Genomic DNA, 25,419 nt, shown 5'->3' on the forward strand with positions numbered 1-25,419 from the left:
CAAGCATATTTTCTAGGTGAAAAATTAAAACATAGTAAACAAGGATGTGTAGTACCTAAGGATATGAGGGAGCTCGGCATTATGTATCTGCCTGCTGTAGGTAGAAGATTAGTTTTATAGGGAGCAAGAATGGTTATATTATCTGATTACACAGTACCTAGCACAATGAGGGGTTTATTGTTTTGTTATAATAGGATAAAAAAATAAAGAGTAATTGTAAATGTGTACTATATGCAAAAAAATTCTAGCCTGGATAACTTGCATGTAAACAGCTAAATGAAGGGCTACAGTATGGCCTGCTTTGGAAGCCATTTATGCTACTTTTTTATTTACCTTCAGAATGTTTTAAATTAGCCTTTTAGGAATTATTTTTAACAGATTGCAAACTGATACAAGTAGCTCAAAAGCCTGTGTTTGCATCACATATAGAGAGTTTGATTCACTCCCATAATGCAATAAAACAAACTAAATCAACCCTAATTTTTAAGCAATTCAAAGAATTCTGTGCAGCAGTTTATTCATTTTAGTTTAACTTGATAAAGTCTTGGATATTTTAGCCCTTCTCCTCTGAAGTATAAATTACTTGGCTCACTGTGCAATCTCTGAATTTGTCTCAAATTTGCTGCATAAGAGATAAATTGTTCTGTAGTGACTAGAAATGTATGTTTCCTTTATCTTTGTGCTCTTGTTTATGGTAAAATATCACTACAATTGTTGATGATCCATTGTCTTTCTCCAGGAAAGCAAAGTTCTTAGCTATTTTGCCTCTTGGTCTAAAATAACAGCTTAATTTTGGCTCCCTGGTTCTTAAAGAGTGTAACAAATTGGCAAAAGAACGCTGCTCATGGTTTCTTAGGATGGCATTTGGAGGTAGAAACAATGTGAACTGTTGCTGTGCATACAAAATAAATAACCCTGAGCCTCACACAAAGACACAGAAATAAGCTCAGTCAACTCAGTTACCCTCTCTCTCTTCCTTTGAACTTTCTGATGTAGTTCACTTCCTGAGGTAATGGGAAGAGAATTTATGTTCTCAGACCTTATCGGTTTACATACCTATGCTCAGATAACGTGTGTGGATGGAAGATGCATTAAGTTAAAAGACTAAAATGGGAACACTTGTAAAGCTGGATGTTTGCAGTGGTTGTTTTTTTTTCAGTTTTAAAATCACACGAGCACAAAACTGTATCTAAACCTCAGAGGTGGCCATCATTTGAAGAAAGCATTAGGGTCAGGCTATGAATGTCAAGTCAGCCAGGGTTCTAACTTTTCTTTGCTTGTTTTATGAAGACCAGAAAAAGTAGTTAAAGAAGCTTTTTATCACTTGGGGCAGGGTGGTGTTCATGCATCTGTCTCAAAGGCAGCAGCCCCTTCTCTGCTTCTCTCTCTACTGTTTGGAATCATAGAAAAATCCCCAGGACAAGTAAGGCAATTGCGTACATAAAGAAGCAACATTAGGAAAGTATTTTATGTATTTTTTTGCTGTCCTTGCATGTGATTTATTAGCTGAAACATGGAAGAAAGCCAGCACACATGGCCAGTTTGCACTCTGCAAGACGCCAGTTCAGGAACTTTTTTCAGTAATTAATCTAAGCCATAGAATTAAAACCTTAAAGCAGCTACAGCCAACTGCAGCCTTCAGTTTCTTGTTTCTGTTTTCATGGCAGGAAGTTGCAGAACCACTTCTAGACCTGAAGGAAGGAATGGACCAACTGGAGCACAATAAAACTTTGGGGTTTATCCTCTCTACTCTACTAGCCATTGGGAACTTTCTGAATGGAACCAACGTAAGCCTGGTGTCCCAGCATTTCCCTTTTTCCTTATTCTAAAAAAAATTTAAAAAAAAACACAAAACTTTTATGACAGTTGTAACCAGTATTTATTATTTACCAGAAAAATAAGTCAGGAAACACAACCTCCTTTTTCTTTAATCGTGTGTCAGGGCGCTCTTTGTTTCTTTCGGAATAATCTGAAGGAAATGTGGAGCTAGGCACCCTTCTGATGTAACTCCCTTGAACTTGGTGTTGATGCTCCCAATTCCAATTGTGAGGCCTTTGTCATGGCTCATTTCAGTGTAGGTTGAGTGATTTTAGGCCCTACTCTTCAGCAAGTTAAAAATAAATAAAGGCAATAAGTTTCTTCTCCTGTTGATTTGTACTTTTCTCTGCTCCTACTGGGTAGTAATTTTTGTCTACTGATCTGCATGGGAAGGAATAAACATTTTTTTAAAAAATTTGTCCCTTTTTTCCCCATTACAGGCCAAAGCTTTTGAGTTGAGCTACCTCGAAAAGGTTCCAGAAGTCAAGGACACGGTGCATAAGCAGTCCCTCCTGCACCACGTCTGCACTATGGTGGTAGAAAAGTTCCCAGACAGCACTGATCTTTATTCAGAGATTGGGGCCATCACTAGGTCAGCGAAGGTATGTCTAGTAGGCAAATATATATGTTTCTTAAAACCTTATTTAAAGTGAAATATTTTAGATTTTGCTTCATTCTTTATTTCATTCCTTCCTGGCTACAGCACTTTTTATGAATGTGGATTGGTTGTGTTATTCCCACTGAATTTCAAAAATGCCAGTGCTCTCTCTTGTGAGTTTTATCTCTGTCTGTCAGGTGGTTTCCTCATCATGTACTAATAGGCAGCCACGTTGTGACAGACATTGTAATGTTATAGACATTATTAATATATATGACTATTAGGAACTTATTTTTCAGGTTAAAACTTCATTTGACTTGTATCTTCAAATACTATTCTGTGATTTGGGGTAATCTTTTTTAAGGCAAATGCCTGATTGTATTTTAAGGGCAATGGATGGAATGAACTTTTTTTAGTAACAAAATTGTTTCCAGAATGAAAGTGTCGTGAAATATTTTAACTCCTTTTCTGTCCTCCTCCTGACAATAATTTTGGTGATTAGGAGTTACAGAAGATAAATAGAAATGAGGGAAACTTGTGGCAGCATCTCTTCTTAGGAAGTGGTAATCCCTTAGCTAATGCATAGGTCTCAATTTGGCATGCAGATTATGTATTGCTGCTGCTAGCAGGCATGACAGAAACCTGTAACCTCACTCTTGGAGCTCTCAGAGTATGAGACCCTTAAAAACAGTACATTATTTGATTAATGGAGTAAACATGACAGAACATAATCTGGTGATAAAAAACATGAAAATTCTGGTTTGGAGTAATGTCTCATGTGAAAATGGAAATAATTACAGTAGATAATATGAGCATTCATCTAGTCCAGTGTCTTTACTCAGACAGTGGCCAATACCAGCTGCTCGAGAGAAGAGCACAAGAAGCTTTAAAGGAGGAGGAAAACCTCTCTTAGAAGAATTATTTTCATAAGCCATAATACTCATTATATACATCAAATGGGGGAATGAAATCTTTTCCAACCTTGTTTTGATGCAAGGGGGCATGGGTAACAGGACCTTGTATAATTAAAAAAAATATTAAACTGCAATAGAGTATTATTTTGACTCCTAACACAATTCTTGTGACAACAAGTTAATAATCTAATTTTGTCTGCTGTTGAATTTGCCAGTTTCAGGAATCACTGTCTGAATATATAACTAACAGTCAAAACTTTCTTTCTCTTTCTATTTCATAGAACAACTTAGATTGGAAAGGACCTCTGAAGGTCATCTGATCTATCACCCTTTTCTGTGCAAAACCAAATTAAACAGGCTGCTCAGATCCTTGTCTAAGTCTCAAATAATCATTCTACATCTTTTGCTTTGAGACCATTTCCAAACTTTTTCTCCACCTTACCTTTTAGAATGGGTTAAATGACAGCAAACACAGTATTCCAGCCTCTCCTTATAAAATGTTACATGCTTACTATGTTCGTTCTGCTTGTGCTGTGTTTTGTTTGATACCCTGAGGTTTTCTTAGTGTTTTTTGAGTGCTGCTATCCTTTTGACACCATTTGTCTTCTGGCAGTTCAGAAGGATATCCAGGCAGTCTCCTGAGCTGACCAGGCAATTCAGAACTCAGTCTGATGCTCAGAGGATCCTGACACTGCCTGCAGCGTGTGCTGCATTGCAACCTACAGTAATGAGCATCATCTGCTGAAGCAGATTTGCTGCTTATCTCTCAAACCCCTAATAATCTTAAATCAGGACTAATCTGAAGAATTTCTTGCCATCTGTAGATTTACCATCTTGGTGCGCTTCCTTGTTTCCAGATAATTTTGAAATTAAAAGTACAAACCATGAGATACCTGCTGTTAACCCCATTGTTAGATGAGAATCAATATGCATTCCTTCTATTCTTTTGCTGTCTTAACCTCATGCTTCATAGGTGGCTTCCCATGAGGCTCTTGTAAAGATTTTGAAAGTAATTTTCTTGACTTGCTTTTATCTGTCCAGTATTTTATAAACATATTCAGAATCTAGTGATTATTTTGGTGTATTTAATTTCCTGTTATTTGTACTTTCAGCCAGGTTAGTGGGTGTAGTAAAAAAGCTTGCAGCTCCTGAATCAACCTTGCTGCTTTTGTAATTACAGGTAAAACTTTGCTATCTTCTGATTCTTGAAGTTATTAAGTGTAGTGGAAGCATACTCATTTTAGCCAGTGGCTCACTTTCTTTATTTTAATTGCTGTAAGAATTTTTGTCTTCTGCTTGTTTACTGCTTTGTAGGCATATAATTCTCCTCCAGCACATTTGTTTTTGCTCATAAGTATTCAAATCTTGCTATAAAAGCAGGTACCAGAATAGGTTTCTCCCCAACATCCTCTGTGATGAAGCTGGGTAAAAAGAAGTCATCTTGCTTCCCTTCCCTAACTTTTGTCTTCCTCAGTTTTTTTAATCCCCAATGATGCAGGACCTCCTACATATGTTCATTTTTTAATATACCGTAAAGGAATTTGTGGCTTTTGTTCTCCATCCTTAGATATTTGCTCTTTGGATTCCGTCTCTGTTCTCCTAATTTTCCTCTTGTACAACCATTTTATTGCTTTCACTGAGGTTGGTGTCTCGTGCTTGGAAGGGATTTTTTTTTTATTTTTTTTTTTCCTTGAGTGATTCTTCATGTCTTAACATTTAGGTTTATTGTTTTATCCTTTCCCACTTCTTCTCTTTGTTAAGAAGTCATGTCACTCTTTTTTTTTAGATTGGAACCAACTTAATCCGTAAAACTAAAATTGCCATAAAAAAGAAGAACCCCTTTTTTCCTTAAATACACACCTCCATGTATGGGGTACTCGCTAGTCAATCTTCTATTTTTTAGTCTTAGAAAGTGGAAGAAAGCTTACCCTAATGCTGTCACTTACAAAAATATTTTAAGTCTTAAGAGCATACAAAACTGAACCCAGTCTTTCAGTCTGTGGTTTGCTGATCTAGTGGCCTTGCCCAAAGTGGACAAAATTCTGAAAAGGCCAGACAAAATCACATTAAGAGAGATTATAGCCTTAACCTTCCCCGTGACGCCCAAGGTCTCCCTCCTTGGGATGTTCCTGCATGTGTTACACACTGATGGATTACTGTAACAAGCTGTATTCCCACTTGATTTTAGCTGCCACAAATCAAAGAGTTAGGATGTGGAAGCCATCCAAGCTGCCCTCTTCAATGGAATGTCCACAGACGAGGCGAAATCTTGGTTTAGGAAAGCTGACAGGAAGGGAGAACTAATATTTCACTGTGGATTAGGCTGTATTTTGAGCTCCATTTTGTCTACAAACATCTTTCAGAAACCACGAAAGCTAAACAATTTCAATCCTGCAGATAAACAGAGATGCCCCTTCCCCTGAGATGCACATCATACGAGAATTTCCTGAGCCTTAGTTCATGAAAAAAAAAACAATAAAGAAAACAGGCCGCCTCACCAGAAAGGAGCTGGAAAGACCAGAAAAAAATGGTACAGTTATTGCAAAACTTGTGGCTTTTTCTTGAAGGACTGAAGTCATAAATGGCCAAAAAAAAGCAGACACAAGTGGAAATATGGTCAGAAAGTAGAATTTTAGATAAATCAAAGTAATCATAATTGTATAAAAATGTATAAGATCATGTAGAGCCATTGATTGTTTAGTATCACATTATTAAAAGTGCTTGCTTTTTTTTTTTCCTTTTAACATATTTTGTTGGTTTCGCACTGGAGTTGTACCAGACTGATGTACCTAATGCTGAAGCAGACCTCCACATTTCTGCAGTTAAACTGTTAAATTGTTTCCTAGAAGTTTCTGTACCAGTAGGGCAAGGAGAGCTTTCATCAGTACTAGGTAGCCTCTCTGCTAGTGAATAAAAAATGCATTCTAGTTAAAAATGCTCATGTTCTTTCTCATTCCCATAAATATTTTTCCCCATGCATCTGAAAGCTGGCCAGCTCCTTAGAGTAAACTAGTAATTGTCCTTTTCTTCCCCTAATTTCAATTTACTTACGAAGTTCCAGACTTCTGGCTGGTGTTTAACCCCTGCAGCAAGAAACTTGGATTACTTGCAGCTACCAGGAAATGGAGAAGCAGGCAGTTTTAATAAGTAAGCAATAGGAAACGTTAACAACACAAGAAGGGGTTAGGAGAGAACTTAAGACGAGACTAAGACTTACAGAGGGGAGTGGGAAGCCTGTGGCTTTCCTCTGAGGGACTCACCAGGGAGGTATGGGGAAATCAGGAGAAAAGAAGGGGATGTTTTTTTCAAATGCACCCTTGTGGCTGAGAGTCCAGCCTGTGCAGCATATTTACAAGGCAACTTGCACCTGGGGCAACCTCAGCTTGCCTTGAGATCTTGGCCAAAAATCCTGCAGATTTAGCTTAAAACTGTGGGAGCAGGGCACCTTCTCCATCAGGACCTGCCCTGCTCTTGTGTGGATGCATCTCGGGAAATGCCCACCCAGCATCCCCAGCATTGGACACTTGTAGGAATTATCTTGACAGGGTGCTGGGCCATCTTGTCTAGACTGTACTCTTGCCAAGGGAGGTTGGACCAGATGATCTGGCAAATTTTTCACCATGGGGATAGTCAAGCATTGGAACAGTATCCTAAGGGAAGTAGTAGATTCTCCCACGCTGGACAGGTTTAAGTCTCAGCTTGACGGGGGTCTGAGCCATCTCATATAAACTATAGTATTACCTAGAAAGGTTGGACCAGATGATCCTCGAGGTCCCTTCCAACCTGGCATTCTGTAATTCTGTGATCTTTAGAGGTCCCTTCCAACTTATGGTTCTATGATTCTGTGAAACAGAATTGCCATTCAGGTGCACTGTGACTTCTGCTTGATATGCTGGAAAGCAGAGGCAGAAGAAAAGAAAAAAAACATAGGGAAGATCATGCTGCCTCTCGCGCTTCTTCAGTGGGAATTCTCTTGTCTTACTTGACAAGAATTATTTGTGTGCAGTTATCTTTCAAGTATGCTTTCTCAATGTTATTTCAAACAAAAATAAATGCCAAAAGTCAAATTCTTTTCTGTGGAAAACAGGGTTGGGGCATGCTAGGTTTCTTACCGTATCATTCCTTGTGGTGCTGGCTGCAAGGACTGCAGCAGCTGCCCCAGTTCCTGGCAGGGGCTGGTGGGAGCAAAGGTGACGACAGAGCAGGGTAAGGCAGGGGCTTCTGGGCTCAGGGCAGGCTGGGGTGAGGGGGAAGAAGCTTCAGTGGCAGATGAGACTTTGTCATTTTGTCTGAAAGAGAGCGAGTGAAGTTTAGCACATGCGCCTGGCAGCAGTGCCATGTTTCAAGAACTGCCAGGTGACATGGCTGCAAGTGGTGTCACAGGTGCTGTAACACAAACTGAAGTGACCTACATCACCACGTACTAGTATTGCTTCTCTTCATCCCAGACAGTGGGAACTGTCATACAGCACCTGCAAAAAGTTCCTGTATTGATGTGTTTATTGTTGATTGATTGAGGAAATAAAGTGCAGTGGAGGTGTGTATATAATTGAATAGATTAATCTGGTCATACCTCAATAAGCATCTCTGTCCTTTAATTTTTAATTACTGGATTGATTCAGGTGTTTTAATTTCCAAAATTGTTTTAGCAGGATGCCACCTCTTACCCTACAATTAGAAGTGTCTTCCTTAATACTCTGCTTGCTTTTGAGAGCTAACATCTACTTCACTTAAAGCATGTGACTAACAGTGTGCAAGCTGGGCTAACACCTTGGGGTAACTCTTGTGACATTCAGTGAAGCAAGCCAGTGTGGAAATGCTGGAGGAGACAGATTTTTGAACACATGCCACAGAAGGTCACTGCACTTAGATGACAGTGTGTTTGCAAGGAGCAATTCTCAGAACTTCCTTTGGCACTGAACCAGCTCAGGAAAAGAGGAAGATTTTGTGTTGCTTGCCAGAATGCATCCCTGTAATAATGTGAGAACGAAGGGTCTGACCCTAAATTATAAACAGCTTAGAGTGGGCTGTGGGCTGCTAGAGAAACTAGCTTGAACTTTGAAGAGAGAAAGATTTTTGTCTGTGATCACATGTATCTTTCTATGATGTGTGATAAAAGAGTTGTCATTTTATTGTGAATTTAAGGCAAGTGTGAAAGCATCAGTCTTCCATTCAATGCACCTTGTGGGTAGGATAAAAATGCAGAGAACCAGATCTTCTTAGAAAATGTCTGGATTTGATATGTTCACCACTAAAAGAAACAAGCTGTAGCCATAAGCAATGAATATATTAGCAAGCAAAAGAAAGCTTAAAAATGGATACTGAGGCCAAACAGCAAGTTATTCACCACCCTTCAGAACAAAACTTCCAGTAATTTAAAGTGATCTTGAAAATAAGTGCTCTGTAAGCAGAAAATTCAGCTTCATCAGTCTCCCTTAATTTATTTGGTTGGAGATTTACTTCAATCCAGTTGTGACATTTTTGACCTGTCCAAGGGCTGAATGTAAATACAGGAAGCAGGAAACGTGAGTGTAATCAGGTGCAGCATCTTTGATTTTAGGACAGTTTTGTACTCTCAGTAATGGTAGAGCTTAGTGCAGAGACTAGAGGAGATGTAGCTAGAAAAGGAAACAGTGTGTAAAGCACATTCCAGCTGAGGGAATGCTGAAGAAAAATGACCTGTTATCTCAGAGCAGCTACAATTGTTTACTTTGCATGGCAGTGCATACCTGGAATTGTATATGCTGCTCTAGAGAATATACAGCAGAAGCCCCTATAGGTTTGAGCCAACCCATTTAATTCCTAATGTTACCTCAAACCAGCTCTTCCTCTCCCTCAACAAATTCCCGTATTGCCAGGAGATATTTGTGGCCACAGAGAGAAATAACATCCCAACCCAAAGATCAGAAAGGCTTCCTGATACATGTCCTATCTGAATTACTGGGGTATGGTCTAGCATTTCATGGAGTAGAAAGTTTTCAGCTTATATACACAGCAGGTGATATTAGATATATGGCATGGAGATGAACTTTGGAAAAACAAGCCTTTTAAAAGACCAGTGTTCATGGAATCTGTATGGGCAGGGAAATAAGTACTGAGCCACTTGATGCTGGTTGTGGTTTTTGAGTCAGGTGAAAACCAGTGAGAACAGAAATCATTTGGGAAGTAGGTGTATCATGGGATATTGAAGTTTCAGCCTAAGGAAATGAGAAACCTGGTAGAATTCTTTTTTCTGTTGTTGTTTGTGGCAGAGTTACCTGTTACTATGGCAGCAAGCAATAAATAATGATATAAAGGGATTAAAATGAATGTTGGCATTGCTGGCATGTGGTTGGAGGGTTTTATTCTTGGTGCCATTTGTGCAAAATAAAGTGGTGCATTAAATTGAAAAATAGTTACTTTTTTTGTTGTTAAAGTTGCCCAATAGTGACTTGCGGCAGTGGTTTCCTGAATGATGCTGACCCTGCAGAGCTTGTGTCACGTAAACTAGTCTTTAAATCCTATTTGTATAGACTGTCTCTGGCTCCTCCACTCTGATGCAACAGTGTCTGCAAAGACACTTCTCAGAAGACTTGAACAGTGGACCTAGCAAGAGATTCCACAGATAAGTAACAAACAGTTCTGAATATTTTTCAGCTAGTGTGGCTGTGAATGGAGAGGAACCTGGCAGAAGAAAGGAGGAAAATAGCAAATACATCCCAGGAGCATTTAGGAAGTTGCTTTTTCTAAATTGGTATGCAAATAAATATTACACAAGTGTCTGACAGAAAACTAATTTTTATTTTGCCCAGCAGCCTAAGAACCACGCGTTCTTTTGCCTCAGGAAAAAAAATGTGTATATTTATTTTTAGAATTGTAGCCGAAGTACCTCCTGGTTTATTATACAGATGTGCATAAAATAAGATGTGCATAAGAGGCTTGCTAGCCACAGTCATTGAATTGCTGCTGCTTAGAATATGGTAAAACTCCTTCATGTCCATGATGCATTTGGCTTCACAGTGAAAAGAGGATCTGAGGATGTCAATTTCCTCAGGATCCTGCTTTTCAGTGGAATCTGGTGCTCATAATTAAGAGAGTAAGAAGCTGTTTTTCTTGGTTAATATTTGAACAAATTACAAGGCTTAGAAAATGTAAGCATTTGCAGAATTAGAGCATATTAAACCAACAGGATTTTGATGTATTTTATCAGCTAATAATACATACTGCTATTTCAGATAACCACGGAAAGCCAGTCTTTGTGAGGATTGATAGATACACTTAAGATACACCAGTTGCTGGCAAACTGGATATTATATTTCACTAGCCTGGAAAAAAGAGCATCACCTGGATCCTGTGTACAGTTGCAGGAGAGTAAATTTAGAAGATCAGTGGTCAGTGGATCACTGGCTTTACTGTGCTAAGATGTCTATGGCTCATTTCTTAGCTGAACGCCAGCACGGAGGAAAGAAGGGGTGGCAAAGGAACCATCGGGGCAAGGTCGATAAATTAAGGAGTGAGGAGATACAGTGAGGTTTCCTGTGCTTGTTATATTACACTGTGTGCCATTAGAGAGGATCACTTTAGTGCCATTGCTCTTAAGAGAAAAAAGGACAGGGCTAAGCTTGTTTTCTCTGGTTTCAAATGTGATGCAGGTAGTCCTTTAAAGCTGCAAACTATCAAATGTTTTGATAGATTGAGCAGGAGAGTCCAAATATTTTTAAATTCAAAATTTTCCTTTTGAGCTGACCCAGCCTGAACATTTAAAATCTCACTTCTCCAAGGTTTAGTAGGAAAAGTCTTGTCAGCAGGCTGATAAATGTGTTTGTGTTTGGTTGCTTGTTTTTTTTTACAAAGATCTGAAGACTTAGCTTTGTTACCTGGTGCTCCATTGGGAGGCAGTTTCTACACCTTGGATAGAATAAAGGATAGAATAAAGGGATGATGCCCCCTCTCCAGAATGTAGTCATTTGTTTGTGAAGAGAAAGAATTACACTTACAGGAAAATATCCATGTGTGAAATACTAAAAGTCAAAATATTTTAGAGACAACCATGTACCCCACCTGTTATTTAATGAAGTGCTATTTCACCAGTGCAAATTTTGCAGGGAGACAGAGAATCCGTTGCTTTTCAGTCTGCAAGGAGTTAAGTGAAGCTTCTTCATACATGATATACAGTATATCACATTCTTGCAGGCACAGGACAGTTTGAATGTGGGGAATGCACAGGCACATTAACCTATATTGGATCTCCTGCTTTACTCCTTCCAGAAGTTTACAATTTCTGCTCGAGCAGAGCCACCTGTGCTCCACTGAGGTTTATTTCAGGGGAGCTCAGATGATACTCTCCCTCCTACAGACTCCTTAGGACTTCCCCAGATATCTGAATTATTTGAATGTGCTCAGAGATTCCTGTGCATCCCTTAACCAGACCTGCCATCCCTGGCCCCTGCAGAAATGGTCCACTCCTGTGAATGTACTGGCTGTTGGAAGGTTTCACATGGCAGGGAACTTACCACATGTTTTTCCCTGCAGATAGGTGGTTCACCAGAGATATCCCTTGAACCTCTACAGAGCTGCGGAGCATTTGAATAGGTTAAAATTCATTCTGTTTTCAATGAAAGCTGTCATAAAATGTCATAAAGTTAAATTTATCTGCTGCAGGGGCTGAGAGATTTCCCCAACCAGGTTGCATAATTCGTACTAGTAAGACCTAGAAATACTTCCTCTTGGCTTTTTTTTTTCTTAATAGGAATGCTAGTATTTTTGCCCATGTGTGTTTTAGATATACCATCTATGGAGAGCAGCAATGTGTTTGTCATCAACAGTGAAAATACTGACCTAGCAAGGACTTTTTTTTTTAAAAAACACAACACATAGGCATTGATGTGGATATAAAGAAAGCAAAAAACCACAGCTGCTCCGCCTGCAGGGCTTTTCTGAATAGCAGGATCAAAGGATGTTTTTATTTCCTCGTGAAGAGGAAGAATTCATCACTATATAAATCACAGCAAAAACAAATGAAATCAATACCAGGAGCTTTTTAATAATAATGCATTTCTTATGGCTATCCTGAGTGTAGGTCTCAGCAGTGGGTGTTGCACACAGCTAAAAACAGTGAACTAAAAACCTGTCTCTGACGCTGGTTTTCATTTAACATTAAGGAATTAACTGGAGTACCAGACTGTAACATCCCAAACACTGACGTGTTTGGAATCTGAGGGATAAATCTGTATTTTATAGCTTGAGTTCATCTGAACTGTGAAGTGGTATTATAATTTTTTCCTTTCTTTGGAATTCAAGAACATGTTGGGTAGTTTCACTTTTTTCATCTGTTGCCTTCATATATTTTTGTGCTGTGGCTGGATCGTTAAGGCACTTTGTCCAGTTGTTAGCAAAGCATCCTGGATGTCTTCTGTAGACCATTACAATCTGAACACCTTTTTTGGTTGATGAGTAGAGAGAAGCTCTCTCTCGCCTTCTGTGGAATGTGTTGGCTTCTGTCTTGATGAATGTTACTGTAGGATGCAGTCATTTATTTTAGCTGTGTTGAGGGACTTTCAAAGCCATTATAAGATCTTGTTAGAAGCCAGCAAATTCATACTGTATATCAAGGGGTGAAATTTAGTGCTGAGATCACTAAATAACACTTACTTTGAATAGAGCTTTAAAAAATTCTGGCCTGACTTTTGTGATTTAAGGAAGACCATCTATTAGCAAGTCAGTGCATGGCTGCAAGGTAGATCCAAGTGATTCCTAAATTGGAGATATGTTGGCTGGATACAACAGTGAGCAGTAAGCAGGGTATAAAAAAACTATGAGAAGTAGAGAAAGGATTAAGAAAAGAGAGGGTTATTTTATTACCTCAGAAATAAGTGAGCCATGCAGTTGCTTGGTGCAGCCATGAAGTTATTAGCAAGGGAAAAAACACATCACAATGTTTTATTGTCCCTTCTTCAGGCCTTCAAGACTGAAACCAAATATATATCAATATGGGTATATTTCTTTGTTTTCAGTTTTCCTTACTAACACTTCATGTCTAGACAAAATCTAACAGAAAGCTATTTCTTAATTATTTAGTTGCAATTAATAATGTGAATTAATGTTGTGCTGCTACCACCTTGACCTTTTCTTAAGCATACATTCTATCGTTCAGATATCCAAAGATAATACCACAGTGTTTTCAATCAAAGTGTTATATTTTATTTTCATTTTGTTTTTTTTTAAAGGTTGACTTTGAACAACTCCAGGAAAACTTGTGTCAGATGGAAAGACGGTGCAAAGCATCATGGGATCACCTTAAGGCTATAGCAAAGCATGAAATGAAACCAAGTCTAAAGCAAAAAATGTCCGAGTTCCTCAAAGACTGTGCAGAAAGAATAATAATCCTGAAGATTGTTCATAGAAGGATAATTAACAGGTACAGAATTAGACTGGTGACAGCAATATCTTGATGATTAATAACTCGCTACATTTATAAATTATGACATCACAAATATGTCTTTAATAACTGTTTAATTCACAGTCCAGCAAGTAATGTTACCAGGATGTATGTAGCACATACTTCATTAGTGATGCCATGTAAGAAATCTCCCTACTCCACACAGTTTCTGTATTTCTGAAGAAAACAAGCAATGATACAAGCAGTCATTTATTCACAAGGTGCAATATTGTGTCTTTTAACTCCCAGCCTCCAAAAGCTAGCAGCTTTATGGTTAAGTTGCTTTCTTTTCTGTCCTTTCCTGCATGCTTTTGAGGACGATTGGCTTGTTTGATAAACAGGAACAGGCTGTAACAACACACTGAAGCTGTAACAATAGATTTGTCAGGTGCAGAAGTTGAAATGAGTCTGATACAATAAGTTCTTCTTAAAAGCAGCATTACTTCTATTTGCAAGATCTACAACTATATGTTTTATGCCTACACAGCAGAAAACAGAATAAAGATTGCTCTCCTTAGGGCTTGCTGTTGGATTTAGTTTCATCCAATGGAGTTAAAAGGAACTGCAGTGCTCTGAAATACACGTATTCACTATAATCCCACAATACACTTTTTTCTTTTTCTCAGAATCACAACTGTAGCTGTATGAGTTTAAGCCATTTGAGTAATTTATCTACCTTCATGCTGTTTATTATTGAAATTTTGAGAGATTTTCCAACTTCTGAAGGATTTTCCAATTGCTGTGGTCAAAATTAGGATCCGGATTCCAAATGATCCCAAATCTGTGGATATACACTTCAGAAGTTGATTCAGCTCTTCCTTTGTTTTCATGATAACTTGTTTTCATGCCATAATTAAGCAGAAATCCCAACTGCAGCAGTAGAGCAGTGGATTCACCAGTTTCCTGTTGGGTTTTCCATATGCATTGGACAAATAAGGAAAAATATTAACTTTTTCTGTTATGCCCTGCAACTACTACTATATGCTTCTCCAAAAATGTATCCATGTGCTTGCATCTTGCTGGGATTGGGAAGATTTTTTTATCATCAGGGATGCAGATGCCATTAAAAGGAATTGCCACACATTTTTAAACATTAAGTGTGTATTGTATATCATGCATTCTGAAAGCAACAGTAAAAGTTGCAAATCGTGTGAAGGCTCTGGATGCCACAAAAGCAGTAAACCCGTGAATTGAGATTATCCCAAACTCAAGTACTTGGTAGATAATATAATTTTATGGTCAGTTTTGTGAACCAGAAATTCTTTCCTTCTTGTGTTTGCTAGCCTGTAAATCTGCATTCTTCTTGTCTAGACTTTCCCCAACATCCTAACAGCCTCTTTGAAGTTGCTTAATAGAAATAAATACAATTGAAACTTAATAAATATTTTTTCTATAACTGAAATGAAATTGGTCATTCACATGCCAAATTAGTCATATAAAGTAGATGGAGTTCCACAAACATCTAATCTCCTTCATCAGCCTGGGAAAGTGGACTGGGATGAAGTTATCATAGACTAGACTTTCATGGTTTTAATTATAAAACATGCCAGTGTTATGCAAAGCATCTATGAAAAGTCTGCAGTGCAAAAGAAATGATGAGAGCTAATAAAGTAATAAATGGATTCACTGAAATGTGGGGTTTTTTCCCCAGAAGCCATCAATAAAGATTTTTTTCCCTTTGCATTTATGAACTCATTGTTTTCCAGGTTTCACTCATTTTTGTTATTTATGGGCCATCCTCCCTATGCAATACGTGAAGTCAACATCAATAAGTTCTGCAAAACTATTAGCGAATTTGCTCTGGAATACCGCACCACCAGGGAACGAGTTTTGCAGCAAAAACAGAAACGAGCTAACCACAGGGAAAGAAACAAGACCAGAGGGAAAATGATAACAGATGTAAGTGGCAACATGTATTTCCCACAGCGTGGATTTTTAAAACTTTCTTTCATTGATTCTTGTATATGAAGTAATGTTACTCTTTAAGTAATGAACTCTGTTCTCCTAGAAGACAAAACTTGCAAGTCCTTGATTGTGTATGTTTTTTGCTTCTTGCCAGTTTACAGAATGAGAACACACTGAAAGTAAGCATCCGAAAAGATAGACCTCACACTAGACCAGGCTGCACAAAGCGTCATCCAGCCTGACCTTAAACACTTCTGGGGAGGGGGCTTCCACAACCTCCCTAGGTAACCTATTTCAGTGCCTTACTCCCCTCACGGGGAAGAATTTCTTCCTGATGTCCAACCTAAATCTCCCCTCTTTCAGTTTAAAACCATTACCCCAAATCTGTTTATCTGTTATATATGCATACACACATGCATCCACACACACAGCAATTCTCTTCTTAACTTTAAAGCACAGAGTGGGAACAGATTCCTTTGGGGTTCTGAAAGCATGGACAAATTTACGTCCACAGTAGATGTTACCCTGCAAACTTTTTGACTGTATCCTTGCATACTGATACAAGGAATAAAAAATAAGATTAATTTTCTCAGCACAGTAGGCTTTAAAATCCCCTTGATTTTTTTTATTATTTTTTTTTAAGTTGATATAGTTTGACTCAATCCAAAGTTTGACTCAATCCAAATAAAGTTTTAAGAAGTGCCAGTACTTTAATAGAAGTTTCCAGCTGTCTCAAAATCCAAATCTGGAGTCTCGATTAGATGGAAGTGGTTTGTTGTATATGAAGCTACCCCTGCCTTTGGCATGGAAAGCTCTGAGCTGATTACAATTTTATGGCTCAGGCAACATGGGTAAAAAAAATACATATATATATGTATTGACATTGATATAAATTGAGATTGTATTTAAGTAATTGACTTAGGATCATTTGTAGATCTTTCCTGGCAATATCCTCTCTAAATTTGGAAATTTGCCCAATCTAGAGAAGATATTAAGCCTGTATTATTATCTCAAAAGATTTTCCTTTTGGTCTAGCCTCAGGTTAAGTAAGAGCCTCTGATTTTATGCAAAGGGTTATAGTATAGTCTTGCACATTTTTGGAACTACTTTTGGGGAACTGAGATCCCTTTCTTCAATTGCTTCTCAGTTTTCCTGACATATTCTAGAGGAGCTAAAAGATAGCATTAATCAAAGAGATAGGTAAATTAAAATTTTAATTTCCTCACATAGCTTCAATGCTTTCTACTGCTTTAAACAACACTGAGACATGAAGGAGTTACTCTTTTCCTGCAGTATGACTTAGTGTTTCTGTCTTATCTGCCCAGAAGAACTGGCTGTGGCAGGACAGAAAGCTTCTCTGTGTCCTGTTCCTGCAGGAAATGCAAGGTGAAAAGGAAATCTCATCACTGGCAGCTGGATTCAGGAAGCAGAGAGAAGGGAGCCTTTCAAGCCAGAAGAAGGCTCAGGGTTGACAGGTAGTCAGTGAGGAGCAGAGCCAGGGACAGTGGCAGTTTTCTGAAAATGTAAGAAAAGCAGCAGCTAGGCCTTGTCCTTAACAATGTAGTACTGGAAAAAGATGTCTTCTTCAATGAGAACCCTCAAGAGTGTTGTGATTTGACAAGAATTAAATGCCATCTGACCAGTAGTGTTCCACCTAAAAATATCTTGCAGGTCCCCAGAATGGGAGCGTTTTTTGCCTATCACTAATTTACAATTACATAATGGCCCTGTTAGCTTAAAAAAAAAAAAAAAAAAAAAAAAAAAAAGCCTGCTGGAGTAAAAAAAACCAACCAAACAATATTCTTTAAAATTCCCCTTATAGAGATGTTCTTTAAAGGACTTATTAATGTGGCCATATGGTTATTTCAGGACTTAGTAAATCTCTTTAACCTAGTAATATGGCCGCGTTTACTATTCATTTGATTGCAGTACATGGTAAAAACAGAATTAAAGTTGCGTCAGACTATTTGTCACAGCTTCTTTTGACAACTTCAAAGTCAGATCTACCTCAAAACAAGTTTCCAAATCAGCAGGGTGGAAGAAATTTATGTGTGAAATATGATGAAAAAGGGGAGGTTTATTGTAGTCCTGTCTTGGCTGTGGCTTTTGTCTGGTCTTGATTTTCTTAGTGTTTTGTATTTGAAAGCACTGGAAATGAAAGCTGTATCAGTAATGCATTGACAGTATGTTCAACTAGTTACAGCAAAGGGGTAGAAAAAAGTTCGGATCTTAACATTGGAAAGAAGCTCTTTGTAGAAAATAATTCTAATAAGAAGTAGTCATGTGGAATTTTAATTTCTGCTTTTTGGTGACCTAGAGGGTTTGTGCGGTTATTTGACATTTACCTCCCCGTCCTTTTGAAAGTTTCCTCAGGATCTCACTTTTATCGTCTTACAGTATGTTGCTTTTGTGCAGAAGAAGAGGGATTTTAGCAAAAATGGGAGAGGAATAAGCCAGAACAATCCCAGTACTTAAGGAGAAGGCACGTATCTCTTAAACTTTGGTCCCCCCTGCAGACTTGGAAGGCGAAGGGGTGCTGGCTCATTGCGTGGAGAGTCTGCTGGCTCTTTGCATGGAGAACTTGCATCAGCGTCAGCAATTGCTCATATGGAGTAGGGCTGAGAAACACTATGGGGAATATTTCCAGTCTTTCTTTCAGCCTTTTACCACATCTTTATGTTTGTATTAATAGTTAAAGTGGACTGGGTGCTGTCAGTTTAAATCTTGGTGATTATTGTCTGCAAGAGAGAGAAATACGAAGGCAGGGGTAAGGAAAAAAAAAAAGAACAGTGAGTTGCCACAGTTTCACAGGGAAAATTGCCTAGTCTCTGTAACCTTCTATCTGGCTTTAGCCAATGACAGCATTCATTGCAGACACACTAAAAATAACAAGCAAGCAAAATAGGGAAGAAATGCAATTATAGATACAAGTCTGAGCTTCTAATGATTTTTAATAGTAGTAGGTAATACAAGGACTTGTCTCTCAGAATTACGAAGCTCTGCTTTTTATGATACTTAAGAATTTCAATTCCAAAATTGCTATGTAGTAGAAAGAAATTTTTGAAACAGCAAATGCACCACATAGAAATGCTAGCCTAAAGGAAAAATGGGAGGGGGGGAGGGAACAAGGGAGGAAGGGAGCAAGGAAAGGAAGAAGATTTCAGATTGTCCTGCAACATCCAGTATTTGATGACAGAAGAATCAAGCAGCCTTTTTTCCTTAAAATTAGTATATTGTATTTTCTGAAGGTATTCAGTATAGCATTATTCTTCTAGTGCTTTTTGGTAATATTACGTGTTAGAATTTTCCTAGTTTATTAACGCTTCTCAGTGTATTCATAGTGATGAAATGAAGAAGAAAAGGCAGAATGTACACACCTAGGTGAGAGCAGATTCCCTTCCTGAAACAAAAGTTTGGTTTATTTACTTTGCTACTTTGACTTTTGTTGTCAGTATTTGCTGGGGGCAACTGGCTCTCTAGACAAAGAAACATGATAGTGATGTTGAACCACTCCTCCTGAGCACTGGAGTTGCTTTGGGTGTAGAAGGACAGTGGTCCTAGATGTGAGCCACCTCCGCAGAGCAGGAGGTGCCCCTAGTGCTGGAGATGAGCAAAGTCAGAGAGGAGTACATTGCCCTTAATGTAAGTTCACAGCAAATCACTTTTAGCTACATGAAATTGGTAGGAAGGCCAGGAGCTGGGACCTTTCCTGTAAAAATCTAATTTGATATCAAGTAATAATAAAATACACTTTTCTTTGGAGCACACTGTTTGTAGTGTGTGTACTCTGGTCTTTCACTTTCCTCTGAGTGCCTTTTGCATAGTTGAGTTTAATTTCCTCTCCTACTGGTTTTTATTTATTAGATAGATGTACATATGGATTAGAATACAAGTATGTTCTCGCTTCCCGTTCTTCTCCTTTCTGTTTCTTATCCATGCCAAAAAGTGAACAGTAGCCTTCCTCAGAAGAAGTGCTTTACAGTGTGACTCCCTGCCTCCTGGGGGATGGAAAAAACAAATTGATCTTTTCATAATGTAAAGGGAACATACCTGCCAGAGTCCCTCTGCAAAATATCTTCCTGTGTTTCTGTCAGTGCAACTCTGGCCAAAGCAAAATAAGCATCTCACTCTTGAATAAAACATACCCTTAAAAAGTAATGTTAATGTGCTGCTCGGTACTCTCACAGCTAATCTTCTTATGGAGGCTGTGCTGAAACTAAGCTGAGGGCCAAAGTAAATCAGGCTTTCATATTTAATGATGAATGTTTTTGGAACAGAATGTATCAATCCCAGACAGAAATCATAGCTGAGATGGAGATAAGGTCAAAAATATGTATTAGTAACTCTAGGGAGGGGGGAATAGAACCGGTGGAATGCTTCTTCTAAAAAACAAACCAAAACAAAACCCACAAATAAAAAAAGCTGCATTGAGTTTCTCGGCTGTATTTGCACTTTATAAACAGGCAGACAGAAAATTATGGAAACAAAGAGCCCAGATACTTAGGAAACTTTGTTTTAAGTTGGGAGCCTTCCATGTGGGGCATCTTACAACCTGATGAAGAATTCCCCAAGCATTTCGGAGCACAGCTCTAAATAGTTTGCAAATTCCCTGTAAACACCCAAGTTAAGAACTGGCCACAGTCTTTTGCTGTGCCCATTTCATTTAATGTAGTGTAACTGTCAAGATAGTTTTGCATGCCTGCTCTCACAGAGGTTGGAAACCCTGAATGGCAATGGATAATTGCATCTCTTCAATTTCCACAATCTGATATTGGGCAGCTACTGAAGAACTTTAAGCATTTGTTCAAAGACTGCTCAGCATTTGATTTTAATGCTCTGTCAAACTGGAACTTGAAATTGAAAAGCTCCAGCTTAAAAGAGGAATTAAAACAAGCACTTAAGTGTAGAGAACAGGAATTGCCAAGAAGCTGACCTCTGCACTGGAGGAAAGTGCAGCCAGGACCTCCCTGTGCTGAACAGAGCTGGAAAAAGAGAGGACGTCCTTCCTAGTCCTCTTAGCTTCCACAGGGCAAAAAGTGGTCAAGCAACTGCATGACTCAAGGGAGAGAAAAAGGATGGGTTAGAGATAGTTTCAGTTTGTAATTTCTCTAACTAAAATCAGGAAAGTCTGATACACCCTATTGGCAGGGACAGTCTGTTCTGTGTACAATTACTTATTTTAAAAAAAATTTAAAAATAGAAAAAGGCAAGTTGATGGTCTAAGGAGTTAATTCCTTATACTCTTTGCATTTTTATGTCCTCCTATAATTGCTTAAACAGTACCATGGTTACTTCTTATTCTGTTGTGGTTTGACCATACTGTCCTTCCTTAATCTTGCTGTTTGTCCTTCTCCACCCTGTCCTTTGTTTCCTGTGGCAGACTGATGAAGAAGAGGATGCTGAGGTATGGTTCTCTGAAACAGCATGTCATTCCCATGTCCCCTGTGTGCTGTGACATCTAATTTCTAACTCAGATAGTATGGACTGTTCAACTCCATCTGCTCAACTGAAATTATGAGCCATGACATTTTTCTCGTAGCTTTTTGGCTCAATCATAAGAATGCCTTTTTACAGTCAGCTTTAATCATATGCATACCTACTCTCTTGAATAAGGATAACCTGATCTGAGGCATTAATCATTTTAAGTTTCCTCATTTCTTATCCTTAATGTCTGTTCACTAAACTGCAAAGTTTCTCCACTGACCAAAACATCAGTCACCTGAATGTTACAGGGATCACCAGTTACCTTGGGCTACAGATTACCATGATAGTTTCATACTCATTATTAAGCTGTGTAAGTCCAAATATTATTACTTTATAAAGTGTTCAAAACCAGTGGGATATAGGAATAGAAAGCAAATTGTAGTGGTTCTTGCTTTATGAATTGGAATAAGGCACTTAAGTCACCATAGAGGTGAGTCATGAAGTAGTTCATATATTTATCATAAAGTGCTCCTGAAGATGATGTTGAAAATTAATAAAGGATTGAGAACTATAATGTGCTAGCTATATCCATAATAAAACAGCTTATTACTTTGAGAAGCACCTATTGTTCAATGTGTCTTTTGTTCAGCTTTAGAGCTTCAATTTGCTGAACATAAAACAATACAGCTTAATGCTCATTGTTTCATAATTGTTTCATTTGCTCAAGAGGCTGGGCTTTGGTCATTAATCTGTGGCAACATCTGAAAATTAAGGAATTGGAATAAAACTTAGGGCTATAGAGCTTCTCCCCCAGTGACGATTTGTGCTGTGTAGCTTCGGGCACATAGAGACAATTATATTAATTAGACTGTTTATGCCAACATTTAACTAACCTGTGTGAATAGTAACTAACAGTTATGCGAAAACCTTATCCTTTCCTTTCTTCAGAAAGGGTATTGATTAGCTTTACAACCCACTGTGTATAAGAGAGTATTCTTAAGGCAAAAATGGCATGCACTTTCAAAGAAGTTTCTCTCTAATGCTTTTCTGTCTTTTAAATTGACTTGGGAAATGCTAGCACTTGCACGCTTGCCACATCAAGTTTTTCCAAGCTAGTATTTCAGCAAGAAAACAAACTTCTCGCGATCAAAAATAAATCTCAGACTGGTATATTTAGTTCAGTGCCTTTTAGGGATTATTGTTTTGCTACTCAGTTAACTTGCTATCCTACCCTGAAGAGTCATTATGTTAAAATAGAATCATCCTGTCATTGATTTCCACATTAAATATTTTCAGGTTGTAGTCTTGAAGACCCTGGGGACTTGATCAAAGTTCTGAAAGCAGGATTCAGTCTTCTCTTCCAATTTACTGTTCTCTGATGGAAAGGCCCTGCAGCTTTGCATCCCTTTAACTGACTGGCTTGATAATGTCAAGTGACTAATTAATGTTGTTTATTATGGAAAGGAAGAAGAGAATGCAGCCCACCTTCTTTCAGCTGTGCTGAATCAGTAGGAGTTAGGAAGATTAAAAGGAAAAAGAAAACATAATTTAGTTTCTGATGCTGGATTGGTATGACTGAGAATACTGAGGGATGTTGTTATCTGTTGATGCCTGTTTGCTGTCGACAAAGCCAGTTTTCCCTGCAGGCAGGACTGTATTTTAAATGTGCTTCAGCCTTTCTGTAGATAAGAGCAGTGGAACTAATAGCAACATCTCAGCCCTTTATAGGCAGAGGCTGGGAAGGAAGGGCAGCCCAGCAATGAAAGCTCTTCTCCTTAGAAAGTCTCCCATTCTGCTGTTCCCATCCATTTCTAGGTGGCCATTTTCAGTAACCAGTGGAGCTGCTGCTTCCACGTGCCCAGCTAATGTGGCTGCTGTTGTTCACGTAGCCGTGGTGACAGGGAAATCACAAGGAGGGTTGGGGAAACAGAGGACAGATTCCTCAGTCTCTTGTAAGGTTTTGTTTGTTCTAGTAACTGCTGACTGTAATTTTTGTGTTTTGGCCATGGAATAATTTAGCTGCATGTTTTGGCACCAGGGATTTTTTTTCAGCATTATTGGTAATGCATTTTAAGGATATTTGTAGGTATTTGTGGTTTAGAGCAGTTTGAGAGTTTTTTATACATCAATGCAGAGGCAAGAGGTAAAGGTGTCTCTTCCAAGACCCCTCTCCCTGTTTTGACTTTTTACTGAAAGGGAATTGTACAGAAAAAAAAGGAAGTTTCTTGTTTGTGTTGAGGTCTCATGCTGTCCACCTTGGTGTCATTACCTGACCCCAGATAGGGCCCGGCCTGGGTCAAAGGTATCAATGCAAGTTTTGCTTTGTACCTTACCCTCTCAAACAGAAGGTCAAAATTACAAAGCCCAGGCTAATGCATCTGGTTTCCCTCTGATTGTGTCTGCTCTCTGCTGTCACCCAGTTTCCAGTTTATTTCTGCTCAGAGTGCACGCTCTGGTAGAGGACCAACTGTTGCCTGGCTCATTTGGGAATAGCTGCCCTCCAAACCAAGCCCAGGAGGACATTTTTCTTGTGATGAGACTCTGGCCTATTGTTCATGCTGTTTTCTTCTAAAACAACACATCCATTTTCCTCCCACAGTCCGGCAAGTTCTCCAGCAGCAGCTCACCCCCCTGCCAGGGCCAGCCCCAGGGGCTGCAGTACGCCGAGGATGCTGCAGAGCATGAGAACATGAAGGCTGTGCTGAAGACCTCCTCGGTCGGCGGGGAAAGCACCACTGCGCTCGGGGTCCGTACTCGAAGCCGAGCCAGCCGAGGTAAGTGCTGGCAATTTCCCTTTTGGCCACGTTCCTTGAGGCACAGTAGCTGCACAGTGGCCCAAAGGCTGGTGGTTGCCCCCTTGCTTAGCACTCACGGCAGAAGGGTTGAAGGGGAAGGAGAAGGAGAAGACTCCAGTGGTGTTTCCATGCTGGAAGTGGTGATCTGGGGCACAGTGATGTAGAAGAATTTGCCTGAAATTTTAACACGTGGATCACAGCCAAGGTAATGCCTGGGAGCATGAAGAGTCCAAGAAGAAATTCTCACCTCTCCCTCCACCAGGAATGTGGCTGCCCACTAGTACCCCAATTTTTATTCTTGTTCTCATCATGAAAACAAAATGGGTCATCCAGGAAATCCACGATGTGGTTTTCTTTTTATTTTCATTACAAGCAAGCAGAAAGTAGCAATTCACATTGAACTGAAAGGGCCTTGCAGCATTTTAGGAAGTATTAGGGAGAGAAGAATGGGTAGGAAGAATATTATTAATCTTTTAACCAACCTCAAAAGTAAGGGGTTTAGTAGAGATTAGGAGCATAAGAAGCTGCTGTGGACAGTCCTGCATCTCCTTGATGTCCTGACAGATACCTCTTTTTCTGAGGCCCATGTTTCCAAGTGTCAGCATGGGTGATTGCTGGAAGCTGACAAGGAGGAAATTAAAACCTGACCCAACCTGCCAGTTCCAACACCTGATACTCTGACAGAAAAGCTCACTGGTACAACCATTCTTGGCAATGAAGTAGCCTTGGTTTTTGTCCAAGACATGATTCGCTGGTACACCTCTTCATTTAAGCAGCCACTAAAACACTTTCTTTATGCTAAATCATTTTACAGACTCTGGGCTCACCAGTTTATTTTGTTTCATCTTCCTCTCACCCCCTCCCATAAACATGATGCCTGGACTATGATTTTGGAGTACAGGTGATTCACCAAAATTCAGGTTTTGAGTTTTCTATTCTGGTATTTCTTCTCTCTCACATCTGGATATCTTCTACTTCCTTGATTTTTTTTTAACCACTGATAGCACATCCAGAGCATCCACCACTACATCTACGTGTGTGTAGTTTATTAAGGTTGGAAACAATGATCCTGTCTAATTTAGAAGTTTCACAGCTAAAGTACAAATATGAAATAATTCAAGCTGCACTGCAACGAGCTGCACAGCTGAAGTAATCCATTGAATGCTGAGGCACAGTGTGTCCTGATAAAGAGAGTCAGCTTGTGTTCCCCTGAAGAACAGCAGATCCAGAGGATGGGTGAGCCAGACAGAGGCTTGTCAGGAGCACTGTCGTAATACAACTGCTCTTGACAAGAGCCAGGAGAGAAACAGCAGAGCAACGTGCTAATCAAAACTGTTGTTTATTGACATCAGGGATGTGAGATAGAGTGGACTCGCCAGTGAATTTGTAGCCGCTTGCAATTCTACCTCACCCATTATTTTGCAAAGCTTTGCTGGCAGTGTTCACACTGCATGCTACCCTTTTAATTGTTTAAAAATAAAAAGCACACGCAACAGTAGTCTGTAGTGGAGGAACCCAAAGATGTGTCTTACACAGCTCTGTGGAATA

The 25,419-nt window shown here is 39.1% G+C and overlaps 1 protein-coding gene across 11 annotated transcripts in view; it reads left to right on the top strand.

The window, feature by feature from the left end:
- The window catches only part of FHOD3 (formin homology 2 domain containing 3), a 383,220-nt gene that overhangs the window by 335,955 nt on the left and 21,846 nt on the right, over positions 1 to 25,419 (top strand). For 7 of the 11 annotated variants that reach the window (XM_051610566.1, XM_051610573.1, XM_051610569.1 and 4 more), the window contains 6 exons: positions 1,668 to 1,787; positions 2,259 to 2,420; positions 13,536 to 13,726; positions 15,454 to 15,646; positions 21,033 to 21,056; positions 23,676 to 23,850. In XM_051610566.1, the coding sequence (XP_051466526.1) occupies positions 1,668 to 1,787; positions 2,259 to 2,420; positions 13,536 to 13,726; positions 15,454 to 15,646; positions 21,033 to 21,056; positions 23,676 to 23,850 (865 nt within the window). The remainder of the gene's footprint in view (positions 1 to 1,667; positions 1,788 to 2,258; positions 2,421 to 13,535; positions 13,727 to 15,453; positions 15,647 to 21,032; positions 21,057 to 23,675; positions 23,851 to 25,419) is intronic. The other 4 variants (XM_051610567.1, XM_051610571.1, XM_051610576.1 and 1 more) reach the window with 1 other exon arrangement.

The sequence above is a fragment of the Apus apus genome, chromosome 2 (genome assembly GCF_020740795.1).
Source record: "Apus apus isolate bApuApu2 chromosome 2, bApuApu2.pri.cur, whole genome shotgun sequence".
NCBI classification, from domain to species: domain Eukaryota; kingdom Metazoa; phylum Chordata; class Aves; order Apodiformes; family Apodidae; genus Apus; species Apus apus.